Below are 16973 nucleotides of genomic sequence, written 5' to 3' on the forward strand. Positions count from 1 at the left end.
CTCCTCCACGTCGAAAGGAGTCAGTTGAGGTGGCTCGGGCATCTTTTCCAGATGCCCCCTGGACGCCTCGCTGGAGAGGTGTTCCGGGCACGTCCCACTGGGAGGAGGCCCCGGGGAAGATCCAGGACACGCTGGAGGGACTACATCTCTTGGCTGGTTTGGGAACGCCTTGGGGTTCCCCCAGAGGAGCTGGAGGAGGTGTGTGTGGATCGGGAGGTCTGGGCGGCTTTGCTTGAGCTGCTGCCCCCGCGACCCGACTCCGGATAAAGTGGAAGAAAATGGATGGATGGATGGATGGAATCCACAATTATTACTAGTTTACCGTAATAATGGCACACATCAGAATTAAAGACAACACATATACATTTGACATTGTTTATGTGCACTAAACTTGAAGCAGTCCGTCATCCAAATTGAGGAAAAGTGGGTGAAGACTGCAGCAGGAGGGGCCCGCGCCACCCATTTGTATTTTTCTGTTGATTTACTGCTGATAAATTATACCTTAGGTGTATTTTGTTTTGGCCAACTCTTTCTGCTCTTTTTCTCTCCGTCCGAGATACAAAGGACAGACAGATCTGAACTGAAGGGCCTGGATGGACTATGAGGTGGAAGGCCTGAGGCGGGTGCTGCATGCTGCAGTCTGCATTTGCAAGTGACCCTGTTGCGGGGACAGGCCCACTGACGGCGTGGATAACCCTTGCCTGTGATGCTGACACCTGTGTGGACTTTTTATCTTCTCTATATTTTCTATTTTTCCAGCTTTGTAAAACTTTACAAAACCTTGTAATTGCTAGAATGGCCGAAGCATTGGGTCACCCCTTTGGGTCTGGTCTGCATAAGGTTTCTTCCTCAGATCATCAGAGGGAGTTTTTCCTTACCACTGTCGCCTGTGTGCTTGCTCTACGGGTTAGTAAGGTTAGACCTTACTTGTGTGAAGCAGCTTGAGGCAGCTTTGTTGTAATTTGGCGCTATGTAAATTAAATAAATTGAATTGACAATTAAGTGACTGTTCAGCCACCTGTATTGCCACATGAGCATGTACTTAGTGGCATGTGTACATGGACATGAGCATGTCTCCATATGTCTATGACAGAGAGCTGCCTTCAGGTTCACAGTATCTCTTCACATGTATGAGAGGGAAGCTTGCAATGCAGTGTGCATGTGTGTGTCTTCTTGGGGCATTCGCCACAATTTTCCTGCCCTCCATTTCATTGTAATCTCACTGGTCTATCAGAAGAAAACAGATTACTTTACTCATTATTTGTATATATGCCTTTAATCACATTCATGGAGTTAGGTGTTTTTAATTAATGGAGAATTTCTTCCTGCTCTGTTGTTTTGCTTGTTCAAGGTTTGGAGAATGCATTGAACTTCATAAGAGGTGATTGAGAAGTTTTGAGCCTGACCCATAAGACGTATGGTATGGTTCTCCATCTTTTTCATTCTGAGATACCAACATTTCTCAACATTGCATCCAGTGAGTCAAAATTTGACACATTCTCGAGAAAGGTTGGTTTCTCAGAATGCAAAAGATGGAGATCCACGCTCTACTATTTCTAGGTCAGGCTCAACTGGCTCTCGTAAGAAACTGTAAAGAATACACACACATGCATGTGTGTGTGTGTGTATATATATATATATATATATATATATATATATATATATATATATATATATATATATATATATATATATATATATATATATGGTGGGGGAAAAAGTATTTGACCCCCTGTCAGTTTTGTTGGTTTTCCCACCTACAATGACTGGAGAGGTCTAATTTTTATCGTAGGTACACTTCAACTGTGAGAGAGAATCTAAAAAAAAAATCCTGAAAATCACATTGTATGATTTTTAAATAATTAATTTGCATTTTATTGCATAAAATAAGTATTTGACCCCCTACCAACCAGCAAGAATTCTGGCTCACACAGACCTGTTAATTTTTCTTTAAGAAGCTCTCTTATTCTGTTTGAACTTGTTACCTGTATAAAAGACACCTGTTCACACACTCAGTCAATCACACTCCAACCTGTCCACCATAGCCAAGACCAAAGAGCTGTCTAAGGACACCAGGGACAAAACTGTAGACCTGCACAAGGCTGGGATGGACTACAGGACAACAGGCAAGCAGCTTGGTAGAAGACAACTGTTATGATTATTTATTAGAAAATGGAAGAAACACAAGATGACTGTCAATCTCCCTCGGTCTGGGATTCCATGCAAGATCTCACTTTGTGTGGTAAGGATGATTCTGAGAAAGCTCAGAACTACACAGGAGGACCTGGTCAATGACCTGAAGAGAGCTTGGACCAGTCACAAAGATTACATTAGTAACACATGGTGCTGTCATGGTTTAAAATTCTGCAGGGCAGCAAGGTACCCCTGCTCAAGCCAGCACATGTCTAGGCCCATTTGAAGTTCACCAGTGACCATCTGGATTATCCAGAGGAGGCATGGGAGAAGGTCATGTGGTCAGATGAGACCAAAATAGAGCTTTTTGGAATCAACTCCACTTACCATGTTTAGAGGATGAGAACAACTCCAAGAAAACCATCCCAACCGTGAAGCATGGAGGTGGAAACATCATACTCTGGGGGTGCTTTTCTGCAAAGGGGACAGGCCGACTGCACCGTATTGAAGGGGGGATGGATGGGGTCAAGTATTGCGAGCTTTTGGCAAACAACTTCCTTCCCTCAGTAAGAGCATTGAAGATGGGTCATGGCTGGGTCTTCCAGCATGACAATGACCCCAAACACACAGCCAGGGCAACTAAGGAGGGGCTCTGCAAGAAGCATTTCAAGGTCCTGGAGTGGCCTGGCCAGTCTCCAGACCTGAACTCAATAGAAGATCTTTGGAAGGAGCTGAAACTCCAAACCTGAAAGATTTGGAAAAGATCTGTATGGAGGAGTGGACCAAAATCCCAGTTGCAGTGTGTGAAAACTTGGTCAAGAACTACAGGAAATGTCTGACCTCTGCAATGGCAGACAAATGTTTCTGTACCAATTGTTAAGCTCTGTTTTTCTAGGGGGTCAAATACTTATTTTATGCGATAAAATGCAAATTAATTATTTAAAAATCATAGTTTGATTTACTAGATTTTTTTTTTTTTAGATTCTGTCTCAGTTGAAGTGTACCTACGATAAAAAATTACAGACCTCTCCATTCTTTGTAGGTGGGAAAACCTGCAAAACTGACAGGGGGTCAAATACTTATTTTCCCCACTGCATACACACACACACACACAGAGAGAGAAAATATCATTGACGACCAAGCTTCTCCGTGGGATGTACCATCACCAGATAGAAAAAGTGGCAGGCATCAAGAAGACCTACCAGTGGCTAGAAAAGCCCCGCCTAAAGGATAGCACAGCAGCTGTGATCATGGCGGTAAAAGAACAAGCCCTAAGCACCAGGTCCATAGAGGCAGGAGTCTACCACAGCCAACAGGATCCTAGTTTCAGGCTGTGCAAATGTGCTCCAGAGATAGTCCAGCACATAGTAGCAGGATGCAAGCTGGGACAGCGTACACTGAGAGATACAACCACGTGTCAGGAATTGTGTACAGGAATATCTGCTGCATACGGATTACAAGTCACCAAGTCCCGATGGGAAATGCCACCAACGGTGATGGACAATGGCAGGGCTACGGCCCTGTGGGACTTCAAATTCTGACTGATTTCCATCATTTTGAGCAGAGGGGATGAGTTCATCAGTGAAATCACTTGCTGAGTCAGTGGCTTCAAAGAAAATCTGCACCCCCTTGGCCTTTTCTGGACTACTTTGGACACCACTGATCGAAAACATTCTGTACAGATAAGCTATAAGGTAATCCATCCCACCTCACAGGTGTGGCATATCAAGATGCTGATTAGATAGCATGATTATTGCATAGTTGTGCCTGTGCAATAATTTTTTATTTACTTATTTTATTATTATTTATTTACTTATTATTTTATTTATTTTATTGACACTTCTGTGATTAAACATTCCTGGGTGCTCTTTCAGAGTTTTTCAGTCAGGTAAAAAGACACTTTCTGATTCCGGTAAGTGTCAGAACAACATGAGCACTTCTGTTCTCTTGTTTAATTTCAATCCCAGAGGTAAAACATTACAAATCCTCAATTAGGACAGCAGCCAAAATGCCTTGGATATGTGGAGTGAGCAAATGTTAAAATGCGGGTTCAACTGTTATTGCTGCCATACATCTTCAGAATTTGCACGTTGTTCCCTCTTTGTCCCCACTGACCCTCCTTGTTTCTGTCTACACAGCATTGATGGCCTGACAATTCCATCACGATGTGGTAAAGGTGTCCTGCGGAGGGTCACAGAGGTGTTTGACTGTTGGTTTGAGAGTGGCAGTATGCCTTATGCCCAGGTTCACTACCCGTTTGAAAACAGGAAGGAGTTTGAGGACTCTTTCCCAGCTGACTTCATCGCTGAAGGCATTGACCAGACCCGGGGATGGTAAGTTGCTCCTTACATATGAATTGGGAAACCTTTTCTTCATAACTCTGTTGTTAAAGCGCTTGTGACCTTACGTATACAAGTATATTCTTTAGTTTCAAAAATACTGTAATAAGCAACATAAATTTGAGTGAATTTCTATAGTTTCAAGAATTAACGCTATTCTATCCATTATCGCTATCTGTGCACTTGTTTGTTGATATATTTGTCTACACTTTTATTTGTGTTTACACTATGTACATTTGAATTGACACTGAGATCCTGTTTTATATTACAGGTTCTATACCTTGTTGGTGCTCTCCACAGCACTCTTTGGAAGGCCACCCTTCAAGAATGTCATTGTAAATGGATTGGTACTTGCCAGGTTAGTCTGTTGCTTTACTTGTGTGCCTGTGTGTGCGCGCACGTGTGTGTGTTCGTGCATTTGTTTTCTTGCTTTTATTTATGTTGATTTTCTAGTATTTGTGTTTGTCAAACCATGTTATGTTCCTTGATTACAGAGAAATGCAAATGATCTGCACACCAAATGTGAACCAGTTGTCTTCGTCTAACGAAGGGCAGATGCCCGAAACGTTACACTTATGTTTTGGTAAATAATTTTTTTTTTTTTTGTCTGGGAGCTCTGTGGCTGTGCGGATCATTTGGTTTTTCTCTGTGATATTGTTTTTGGTCCTGCACTTCTTTTTATGTGCCTTGGATGTGCGTGTCTCCATTGCATGTTCCTTTATTACTCCACTTGTCTCCCCTTATCCTTTTTATTGTTCCCCAATGGAATCTGCCCACTTCTTCCCTACTGCAACTTTAGTTGTTTTGTTTTTTCACGCCTATCTGGTCTTTCATTTCCTAATTTTGTGTCATTTCTCAAGGTTACTGTGATATATTTGCTTACACATCTAGTCTTGAGAACTGCTCTTATCAGCCCCAGGGCTGAAAAGCAGCACAGACCTGCTGACCCTGAAGACCTTAATTGATTTGAATTCTGGGAGTGTATGTGCATTACTGCCTTATTTCTTCATGTAGTGATGGACAGAAGATGAGCAAGCGCAAGAAGAACTACCCGGATCCAGGACTAGTAGTCAAAAACTATGGAGCTGATGCCCTCAGGTTAGTTCGTTTTCCTGAGTGTGCTTGTGTATTAGTGGCAAGATTTTGTGCATGTTATCCTGCCTTATGTTAATAGCAGGAATGGTCCAAAAATGTACATGCCCACAAAGTCTCATACTGTAGAAACATGTCATTGTGCACATTGGCTCTGTACAATTTCTCATTTGCCCTGAGCAGTAGGAAAAGCATGGCCATATGGATTTATGAATAAAGCACTATGTATGTGCACCATGTGCTTATTTCTGTGCTGATGGAGAGATGAAGAAAGGCAGCAGTCCATTTATTTTCAGAGCTTCTATTTCACATAGAATCAGCACTTTATTTTAAATCTTTGAGCTGCAGAAGAAGTTTGACAGCAAAAACATTGATTATCTAGCACATAGTTTAAAGTACATAGTGCAACTGCATTTGGGCCATGTATAACTATTTAAACTAAACTATTTAAATCTAAGAGCAAAATAAGGCACAAAGTGATTGTGTTTAGCCACTTTATTAATCATGGGTATAACATGAATTACACCGATCAAAGTGCCATCTGTTGATGCCTAGAAGAGCTGTGTGTACTTGATACCAGTGCAGTACAAGGCTCAGTAGGTGACAGAGAGGTTTTCTGGCAAGGAAAGAGATTGTGCACAAGCTGATCACTTGCAGAGCTGCAATCATCCACCAAAGCTCCCTGAGGTGAAGCAGTTAAGCACGTTGTTCCTTCCTCCATCTACCACCCTACCTCCTCCATATCTCATATTATTCAGACAGACCCCTGCTGTTCTCCCATGGCCATCCCTGTGATAGTGCTGCCCTCCTGCGAACCTGAGGAAGAAGACACAAAGCGTAAAAACCATATTACAAACCAGAATTGTGAAATCTTTTCTGTTAATCTGTTTACTTTGTCATTTTAAAATTTTGGTTTCAATTAAATTCCGCTGGATGGATGAGCACTAATGTGCATCCCGCCCATGAATGTTGAACCAACATCCTTCCTCTGGACTTTAGATCAGGGTTTTGGTGGTCTTTTGTCCAAACCCTTTTTACCTCCTCACCATAGCATTTCACCAGCACTGTGCTGGACCACACCAAATTTGAAGAGTGACACATCTGTGAGTGCACAAATTTGTGCATTTTCTATTGGTTTGATGTGGGCACTGGGCATGAAATTGATAACTGCAACACTTGTGGCTGTGTGCTGCTTTGTGATCCAGTGACCTGGGGTGATGATTGACAGCTGTTTGTTTTGGGACTAGGTTTCTCTGAGAACTGCTGGAATAACTTTGTATCAAACAACATTGATGTGGGGAGACTCAGATGGGGTGTCCTGTGTTCTGGGAACACGGGTACAACACTACTCATGTAGTGCTCTTCCCTGAGCATGGTGCAGGATACTGGGAAAGGCCATGGCCATGCTCAAATATCACCTGGGTGTTCAGATAAATGGATACTTTGAGCAAATGTGGGTGCTCAGGTGGTCTGCCTGCATGGTTGGCACTCAGGGTAGTTCTGTACTGTGGTAGATGTGGCAGTGCCCAGCATCAGCACATTGTCCTGTAATTGACCATCACTTACAAAAATAATTGACCTTCACATGCAAAATATAGAAGAAGTAGTAGTAAGTCCCATAAAGGTCCAGTGCATGAAGTGGATGAGAGTCCATGTCTCCTTGTGGATGGGATGCCTGTCTTTTATAAGTTGCATCTTCAGGCTAATTCCACATGCTGTAGGCACATTCCTTGTGTCACGGCTGCATTTTTACGAAAAAGTAGTGGAGTCATTCTGTGGAGCGAAACATAGGGAGTCAAAACAGACAGTAAATGGTACCAGACTGCATGAAAAATTACATAACTCATACAGTGAAATATTTTTCGACACAATGCAACAAATAATTAATGCAGTGTGACGTCCAATCCACAAATGACAAGGATCGATTTAGGTGGTGTGTGTGTGGTACAGTGGCTTGCAAAAAGTATTCAGCCCCTTGGCATTTCACACATTTTAATTTGTTTATACCATTTCAAATACAAGCTTCTCAATATAAAAAAAAAAAAAAATCTAAAATTTTCTTAAACTCAGGATTTTCTTTAAAAAAAAAAAAAAAAGTTTGGCTACAATTTGCCAGAAGGTACATCTGAGATGCAAGCCTAGATTTGATGTTTTGGTGAAAGAAAATCCTCCTCTATACCACTTCATCGTGAAGCTGTATAACTGGTGATGCAAAACATGCACTGTGCACAATTTCTCCAATCACAGGCAGAGAAGCCTATAACTTCCTCTGGGTTGTCTGAGTGTCTTGGTGGCTTTCCTCACTCTTCTCCTTCTTGCACAGTGACTCAGTTTTTGAGAACTGTTTACACCACACAGATTTACCATAAAGTGCCATACTGTTTGTATTTCTTCATAATTTATGCAAATAAAGTTCAAGACATATTCAGTGAATTGGAAATGTTCATGTATCCATCCCCTGACTTGACTGAAGAAAACGAGAGTTACGAATGTAACTACGGTTCTATGAATTCCGGATGACCGCCAGAGGGCAGTGCTTTAGCACCTGGATAACTACATGTGCGCAGCACAGAGGTCGAGAATATATACCAACAAAGTCACGCCATTGAATGTGACCTGGGTGACGTCACTGGTTGTCTTTATATACCAGACGCACCCAGCGCTCGCTTCTTTTCGGAATGAACTCACAAGACTCTGAGTGACAAGCAACTCTGGCGGTCATCCGGAATTCATAGAACTGTAGTTACATTTGTAACTCTCGTTCTATTTCATTCCTCATGACCGCCAGAGGGCGGTGCTTTAGCACCTGGATGACTTAATACCAACAAGGTCACGAAGAGTCACACTCACCTCGCATCAGCAGTGGGGAGTGGAGGCAGACAACACCGCCGAAGTCACCGCAGTAGGAGCAGCCACATTCAGTCTGTAATAGCGGGCAAAGGTACAGGATGAAGCCCACGTAGCAGCAGCACAAATATTACTCAAAGGGACACCTCTCAGTGCAGCCCAGGAGGTGGACACCCCTTTGGTGGAATGGCATGTAACCTTAGGAGGCTGAAGACCTCTGGACCTGCATACTTGTAAAATGGCATCCACGACCCAATGCGAGAGTCGCTGCTTTGAGACAGCACAGCCTCTTTTGTGATCACCGTAACACACAAACAGGGCATCCGTTTTCCGGATCCCGGCAGTTGCACTAATGTACTGCTTCAACATTCGGACAGGACACAGGGAATCTGAAACAGATGATCCTGGATCAGAATGCGGGACATACACAGCCAAGGAAACTGGCTGGTTAACATGAAAAGTTGAAATTCTCTTGGGTAAAAAGGACGGATTAGGCCACAGCGTAACCCCAGATCCGTCAGAATTCCATCGCAAACAGTCCCCTGCGACTGATAGGGCATGGAGCTCTCCCACCCGCTTAGCCGAAGACAGTGCAAGTAGAAAGGCAGTCTTCACTGACACCCATTTAAGATCAGCACTTTCAACTGGTTCGAAAGGGGATAAGCTTAAACCCTCCAGGACTAGAGGAAGGTCCCATGAAGGTACGCGTGCAAGCCTTGGAGGCCGCAAACGTAGAGCACCTTTCAAAAAACGACACACTAAGAGGTGTGAACCCACTGACCGGCCATCAACGTAGACGTGCCGGGCAGAGATTGCAGCAACATAAACCTTCAAGGTAGCGACAGAAAGTCCTTTCTCCAGCAGTTCTTGTAAATATTTGAGGAGAATAGGCACAGGGCAGTACTCCGGGTCTAACTTTTGTTTCTCACACCACCGCGCAAACAGCTTCCATCTGTTGTCATACAAAGCCCTGGTAGAAGCAGCACGTGAATTAAGGATAGTCTGAACAACAGCCTGGTCACAAGAACTTAACAAGGAGTCTGGCCCCTCAATGGCCACACATACAGTTGAAGGCGTTCTGGGTGAGGGTGCCAAATCTTCCCCTGTAGCTATGACGACAAATCCTTCCTCTCCGGGAGAGCCCAAGATTCTCCCTCGAGGAGTTTGTAAATCATGGGAAACCAAATCCTCCCAGGCCAGAATGGAGCAACCAGCAGCACCCTGTGGCTGCTCTGATCTATCCTGTGCAGTGTCAACATCAGCAGCAGGAGAGGAGGGAAGGCATAAAGGAGGCAATCCGGCCACGGGTGATCCAATGCATACTGCCCCAGCAGGCTGTCTCGTTCCAAGAGGGAGTACCATCGTGGGCAATGTGTCGAGGTGCTTGAAGCGAAAAGGTCCACTTCCGCTGCACCATATTTCTGCCAGATCATTTGGACCACAATCGGGTTCAGTCTCCACTCTCCCGGTGGTGGTTTCTGTCTGGAGAGTAAATCCGCTGTGCTGTTCCGTACACCGGGCAGATGAACTGCTCTGACACTCTGAAGGCAAGGCAACGCCCATAAGAGAAGCTTCCGAGTTTCTGCCAATGAGTGATTGGACCTGGTGCCCCCTGATGGTTTATGTGATAGACTGTTGACGTGTTGTCCGACCAGACAAGAACATGTCTTCCTCTCAGGGCCGGGAGGAAATGCTTGAGAGCCAGTCGCACAGCGTGAAGCTCCAGCATGTTTTATGTGTTGGAGTCTCTCCTGAGGACTCCAGACACCCCTCACCATCCTGTGATTCCACACGGCCCGCCAACCTTTGAGTGATGCATCTGTAACAACCACCTCTCGGCGAGAAGGAACAGAGCCTAGAGGGACACCCTTGCAGATGAAGTCCACGTTTCCCCAGGGTTTGAGGTGTAGAAGGCACTGGTTGGAGAGTCGTACAAGCCTGTGCTGATGCAACTTTGAGTTGAGGCCTAGGTTGTTGATCCAAATCTGTAGGGGACGTAAGAACAGAAGTCCCAAATGTACCACTAGCGACATTGCAGTCAATTTGCCCATCAACTGGAGCAGCAAACCAAAAGGCTGCGTCACAGCCCGTTGAATGTGTGAGACGAGACGAATTACATTGTCCACTCTCTGCGGGGATGGCGATGCAGTCATAGTCAGGGAGTTGATGGCAATGCCGATGAAGGTCTCTTGTTCCCAGTCAACAAACGAACGTTCACTGTGAATCCTAAATGAGAGACATGGTTCAGTAGAAGAGCTGTGTCGTTGTGCGCCTGCTCCTGAGTCGGAGCGCAGACAAGCCAATCGTCTAAGTAGGGTAGGATTCTTAATCCAAGAGCTTGCAGTGGGGCTAGTGCTGCAGCCATACATCTGGTAAATATATGAGTGGCGAGAGAGAGGCCGAAAGGAAGCACCCTGAACTGGTATGCCTGACCTTCGAAAGCAAAGCAGAGAAACTGCCTGTGATGAGGCGCCACTGGCACATGGAAATAGGCATTTTTTAAGTCGACACTTGTGAACCAGTCTCCTGGTGTGATAGTTTGAAGGACGTCTACTGTGCGGAGCATGTGAAACTGCAGCAGTTTGATATAACGATTCAGACGTCGGAGATCGAGGATAGGACGAAAGCCGCCATCCTTCTTTGGAACAAGGAAGTAAATTGAATAGAACCCCCTGAGCTGGTCTGAACTGTGAACTTGTTCTTTGGCCCCCTTCTCCAGGAGTTCCAAAATCTCCCGTTGTAGGGCAGCAGACTGCACCGAGTCGGAAACAACAGTCATCCTCACCCCATTGAACTTTGGAGGACGACATCTGAACTGAATTCTGTAACCTTCGAACAAGGTTGAAATGACCCATGGGTCTTGAACTTGAGCCTCCCAGTGGCTGAATTGATTTTGTGAAAAACGGCTGGGGGCCAAACATTGGCAGTCAGACCCGGCCACCTCTGCCTCGCATCCCTGAGGACCTCTGGGCGCGATTACTGGAAGCTCTGTGAAACCGTTCAGTTCTCGGGGGTTTGCCCGTAGGCTCACGAAAGGCAGGCTGCTGGGAGAGCTGGCCCTCAACTGCAAAAGCACGTGCAGCTCTGGGAGTCGGCGGAAGCCTGGATGTAGAGTGAAAAGCTGTAGCACGTCTGACTGGCTGAGGTCTGGAAGACCGGTGTAGGTCAACAAACTGTTGCCGAGATTTACTAGCCTCAACAGCACGCTCCAAAGTTTGTTGGGCCGCAGGTCCAAATACTTGGCCTGGAAGAACCGGCAGCGAACGGAGTGTGCCTCTGCAGGATTCGGACAGAGGGGACTGCGCAAGCCACACCTGACGTCTAGTGATGGTAAGGGTTGACATCAGTCTGCCAAGCTCTCTGGACATATAAGCAAAGGTTTGGAGTGAGGCATCATCAACCTCTGCCTCCCTCAAAGACTTTGAGAGGGCAAGGGCTAAATGGGACAGTGAGTTGCCTAGGCGACTGATGCGAGCAGCTATGTCATAGCTTTTGGTGAGGAGGTCATCAGTGACCCTACACTGAGGACGTGGGCAGCGGGCATCCGGCCGAGCAGCATCAGCTGGAGCCACAACCAGGTTCGCAATAATGCTGTCAACGGCGGGCATACGGTTCAGACCATACTGCGCCGAATCACACATAGAGCTAAGGGCTCTGCAGTCCTGTGATAGATGGGTCAATGATTTGGCGTCCGCCCAACATCAGTGGAGCTCCTCGATATATGTTTGTGAAACTGGAATGTTGAACTCAGGCTTCTGAGTGACTTTGAAAAAGGCACTTGAAGCGGTGGTTTCCGCAGGGGGATTGTCGACCCCAAGCCTGGATAAAGCCAACTGAACAGCTTGCTTGACAAAGGATAGTCCAGGTCCGGTTTGCGGCATGGACTCTGCCTCAGAGGTATGAGAGCCCACTAATGAATGGCTTGGAGAAAGACCCCTCTCATCCTCATCCTCCACACAGTTTATATCACTTGTCATGTACAAGGAATCAGTTGCAGCAATAGACACGACATCTTCCTCCTGCTGAGTAACTACATTGGTCTGATCAGCCTCATTAGGGACAACAGGAACTGTCACTGCATCCCCAGGCTGTAGATTCAGAAGCAAGGACTTAATCTGAGCAAACTCAGAAGTCAACGTTTCGACCTTTTCAGCCAAAGCATGGTCATGAGTAACCTTCTTAGCAGAAGGGGCTCCTGCATGTGGGCGTTTACGGCGCTTTGGTTCCTTCCTGGGGCTGGAGGCCAAAGTCGCACTAGATATTTCACTTTCCAATGCCGCAAGTCTAGCAGATCTCTCTGCCAGTGGCATGCTGGCACAATTAAGGCAGGCATCGCCAGTCAGGGCTTCCCTCAGGTGTCCGATCCCAAGACACGAGGGACAAAACATATGTCCATCATCTGGGCTCAAGGGAGTCAAACAGGTACTACAGCCATGCAACAAAGGCCCTGTCAACATTGTGGACTGCGTGCAGATGGCTAACGCAAGCCCTGATGGTTACAAATGGAAAGATAAAGCGTGAATCACACGCAGTGTAAATAGTAACACGAGGCACGGAGCGTGAAGCACTCACAGCCACAGTAATAACACGATGCACACAGCCGAAAAACTCACAGCCCAAGTGCTAAGTCACTTAGAGCAACGACGACAACACTAGCTGCTAGCGGAGCTGTTAAACTTAGCAAATGGCGGCAGTGCAGACGAAGTACTTCAAGGAGTGGAAAACACTCACTGCAAGCCCAACACAGTACACTATACTGGTTCTGATACACACACTACCACGTAGTTAACCGGGTTAGTGACACAACTAAACAAATAGCCAGCTTTCATCGAAACAACACAGCTAATACCCAGCAGGGCAGCGACGAAGGCGCGCACCCGGCGTTTAGGAAGGTGTACTCACGACAGACGTCAAAGAATATAAAAAACGGTGAAGCCGTGTCTCGCAGCCTCTGGAGGACATGTGCAGTGCACGTAGCTCCAACCGAAGGTGGGTTGCGAGGCTACAAGCAAGAGCGGCAATCGCAGCTAAATGCGTTCTCAACCTCTAAGAATGCGAGAATGTAGAAAAGAAGCGAGCGCTGGGTGCGTCTGGTATATAAAGACAACCAGTGACGTCACCCAGGTCACATTCAATGGCGTGACTTTGTTGGTATATATTCTCGACCTCTGTGCTGCGCACATGTAGTTATCCAGGTGCTAAAGCACCGCCCTCTGGCGGTCAGGAGGAATGAAATAGAACTGACAATAAAGCTGATTATTTACAGGTATTCTACCAAAGGGGCTGATTACTTCTGCAACCATCATCTTGGCTTTTATATTTTTTCTTAATTTATATCAAGTTTTAGAGATTTGTTTTCAGTTTGAGTTTAAGGAACATAATTTTCCAAATTTTTATATTGAGAAACCTGATTTACTTTTTGTATTTGAAATGGTGTAAATAAATTAAAATGTGTGAAATACCAAGGGGCCAAATACTTTAGCAAGCCAATGTATCCAGTTCTCATCTCACAGAGCCTCCTGCTTTGCATACAAAAGGTGAAAGAGGAAAAATGTTATTTTTTACTCCAGAGTCTGCTTTTCTTACTGATGCACACAATCATTATGGATATTATTAATTGGAAAATATTGGATGCTGCTTACTTGTTCATGCCATACTTGTTCACTCATGAGAGCCGTAAGGAAATGCAGTTTTTAACAGAGCTCAGTGGGTTTGCAGTTAATGACCAGGATGAGATATATGCCTGGATAATTCCATATTGTGAGTGTAGGAACTTGGATGACTGTGTATTTTTATGGGCTGCTTCATGTTTGTAAAAGTACTAACAAATACAGCCAACACATTCATTTAATCACTTATCCATGTGTGAATGAAACCTTCATTGTTCTCAAGATTTATTTAAATGTGGCATGTCCCACTGTAGGTTGTATCTTATCAACTCTCCAGTAGTCCGTGCAGAGAACCTGCGTTTCAAAGAAGAGGGTGTTCGTGATGTGTTGAAGGATGTCTTTCTGCCGTGGTACAATGCTTATCGCTTCTTGGTGCAGAATGTGCAAAGGCTACAAAAGGTACACATGAAACTTGTAGATGTTATTTGCTAGTGTTTTCATTGATATCTGCTCATTTCAGTGATAGCTTAATTTGCATAATGATGCCATAATGTTGGTCCACATGTACGTAACGCTGTGTAATACAGGTCACATAATTCCACTCTAAGGGCCTTATCTTTCATTTCTGTGGTGCACAGTCTAAAATACAGACGTTAAAGGGGAACAGAAATGCCCACGGATTATGTTTAGCATGAATAAACACAAAAATGCCTTCTTTTGATAGTTCAAGAAACTCTAAAGACCATAAAACATCTACAGAAAACCTTGTTTTAGTCGTGGTCTGAGAGGCTTTGACATCGACTGGCTGGCGCCATTTATGCAGGTCAGGCGGGTGACCTCAATGGTTGGGGAGAAGATGAGCCTCGTTCTGAGATTCCGTGCCATAGGTTTCATTCATGAAGTCAGTGGTGTGTGTGCACATCTCTGTGTGTGAGTGGTGTGTGTAAGTGTTGTCCGTGTCCTCGGACAACACAGGGCATGTGCAGGAAACATACACCTGTTTATCAACCAAATGTCACTGACAAAGTGGCAAGAGTAACCAAAACCACTTACTTATGGAAGGAAATATTTTCTCCCTTCTTCCTCCGTTTGCAGCTTTGCCAACGTGCAGCTTTCCGGCATATTCCACCTGTTTCTTGACGAGACTAATAGAACTTCAATGAGTGAGTTCAGTAAACTGCCCGGAACACCCCAATCAGTGACATCAACCGGAAGTGCCCTCCACTGACTTCAGCCAATAGCGATTTACTTGTCAATTTAGCAGCAAATTTGATTGAAATAATATAATCTACACTGTGCTCAAACATTATGCAAGTGCATAAATAACATGTCATTTTTACCAAGGAATGCACAAATTCTCAAAAAGTGTCTCTGTTCCCCTTTAAACCAATTTGGGGCATGAACAAATGTACTTATTAAAAAGAATAGTATCAAGTTTCTTTTGTAGGGTACAGTTCTCAGTTGTTCACCAGCAGTTTCTTTCCATACCTGTAGATGGTGCTCATTGGCATATCTATATTTGCTGTTCTGAAGAGCTGCTGTTGTCTTTTCTTGGTGTAGTTTTACTCTCCAAGACTTGCCACGTAGCAGCGAAACAGCAGCCATGACATGAAGTTGTTTGTATCATAGCTCTGCATTTTGTCATTTAGTGTGCCAGTTTTTGGCTATGTTGTATTCATGATGTTGTCTTTACTCATTGAAGTAGTAATCAAGTCGGCTTGTCGAAGTCACTCCTGTTTGTTTTGTGTTTGTATATTAATGTGTCAGGAGGAAGAGATTCAATTCTTGTACAACGAGAGCAAAATGAAGCAGAGTGACAACATCATGGACAAGTGGATACAGTCCTTCACACAGTCTCTCATCCAGTTCTTCAAGGCTGAGATGGCTGGTGAGATGGACATTAACAGCAGAGGCTTCCCAGGAATATTTTTTTGCCAAAATACCAAGTTTATGTGGACAATGTCTGAGAAGACATTTCATATCTAACAAGCACTTTTGAAGTGTGACCTTTTCATTTTGTTTCTGTGTTCCTCAGCATACCACCTGTATACGGTAGTGCCTCGCCTCGTCAAGTTCGTAGACATGCTCACCAACTGGTATGTCAGGACCAACAGGCGCCGTCTGAAGGTCAGATGATAATTCTGAACTAATGCTTTACTCCTAATTTTGTGTCTATACAAGGAAGAGCTATGATGTATGTTTTAGGTAGGAAGCATTGTACATAAAAACTAAGGTGCTTTCTGGATTGCACATTTTTTAGTTTTGTTCAGGGCATTGCTCATTTTTTTCATTTAGCCAATACAGTACCAGTAACTCTTGTAGCAGTCATCATAACCATCTGTGAATACAGTTATGGTCAGAATTATTTGGCACCTCTGATTTTTAAGTGCAAAATTTAGAATATGTTGAGAAATAAATGCAATTTTACATCATCAGAATATTTAAGAAAATGTTCAAAAGCTGTTGAATAATAACACAAAAATGCTTTCATATATTGAAATAAAAAAATTCAGACATAAAATACATGCACAACACAGTTATTGTCACACTTCAAAAACGTAAAGGTAAATTATGATTTCTACAGTCAGCTTTCTTTCGATAAGTCAGCGGATGGATACACGAACATTTCCACGCCACTGAATATGTCTTGAATTTTATTTACCTCAGTCATTAAGAAATACAAACAGTGTGCCACTGTTCGGTAAATCTGTCTTGATGATGCAGTTCTCAAAAATTCAGTAGCTCATTAACAAAGTGGCCAAGACTCGTGAAGGAAGCCACCAAGACACCAGTGGTAGCTCTGAAGTAGTTAACAAGCTTTTATGGATGCGATTGGAGAAATTAGGCATTGTGCAAATTTGTCTTTTGGAACAGCAGGCACAGTGTCATGGAAGAGAGGCTTTAATACAAGAAAACATCTCAAGGCTTTAGTCTTCCATGTGCATTTTGACAT

General features: G+C 44.3%; 1 protein-coding gene across 2 annotated transcripts in view; it reads left to right on the forward strand.

The window, feature by feature from the left end:
* The window catches only part of iars1 (isoleucyl-tRNA synthetase 1), a 147308-nt gene that overhangs the window by 81073 nt on the left and 49262 nt on the right, over positions 1–16973 (forward strand). For both annotated transcript variants that reach the window (XM_034166180.1, XM_034166181.1), the window contains exons 16-21: positions 4272–4466; positions 4744–4830; positions 5487–5570; positions 14335–14479; positions 15788–15908; positions 16056–16147. In XM_034166180.1, the coding sequence (XP_034022071.1) occupies positions 4272–4466; positions 4744–4830; positions 5487–5570; positions 14335–14479; positions 15788–15908; positions 16056–16147 (724 nt within the window). The remainder of the gene's footprint in view (positions 1–4271; positions 4467–4743; positions 4831–5486; positions 5571–14334; positions 14480–15787; positions 15909–16055; positions 16148–16973) is intronic.

The sequence above is a fragment of the Thalassophryne amazonica genome, chromosome 3 (assembly GCF_902500255.1).
Source record: "Thalassophryne amazonica chromosome 3, fThaAma1.1, whole genome shotgun sequence".
In the NCBI taxonomy this organism is placed as follows: domain Eukaryota; kingdom Metazoa; phylum Chordata; class Actinopteri; order Batrachoidiformes; family Batrachoididae; genus Thalassophryne; species Thalassophryne amazonica.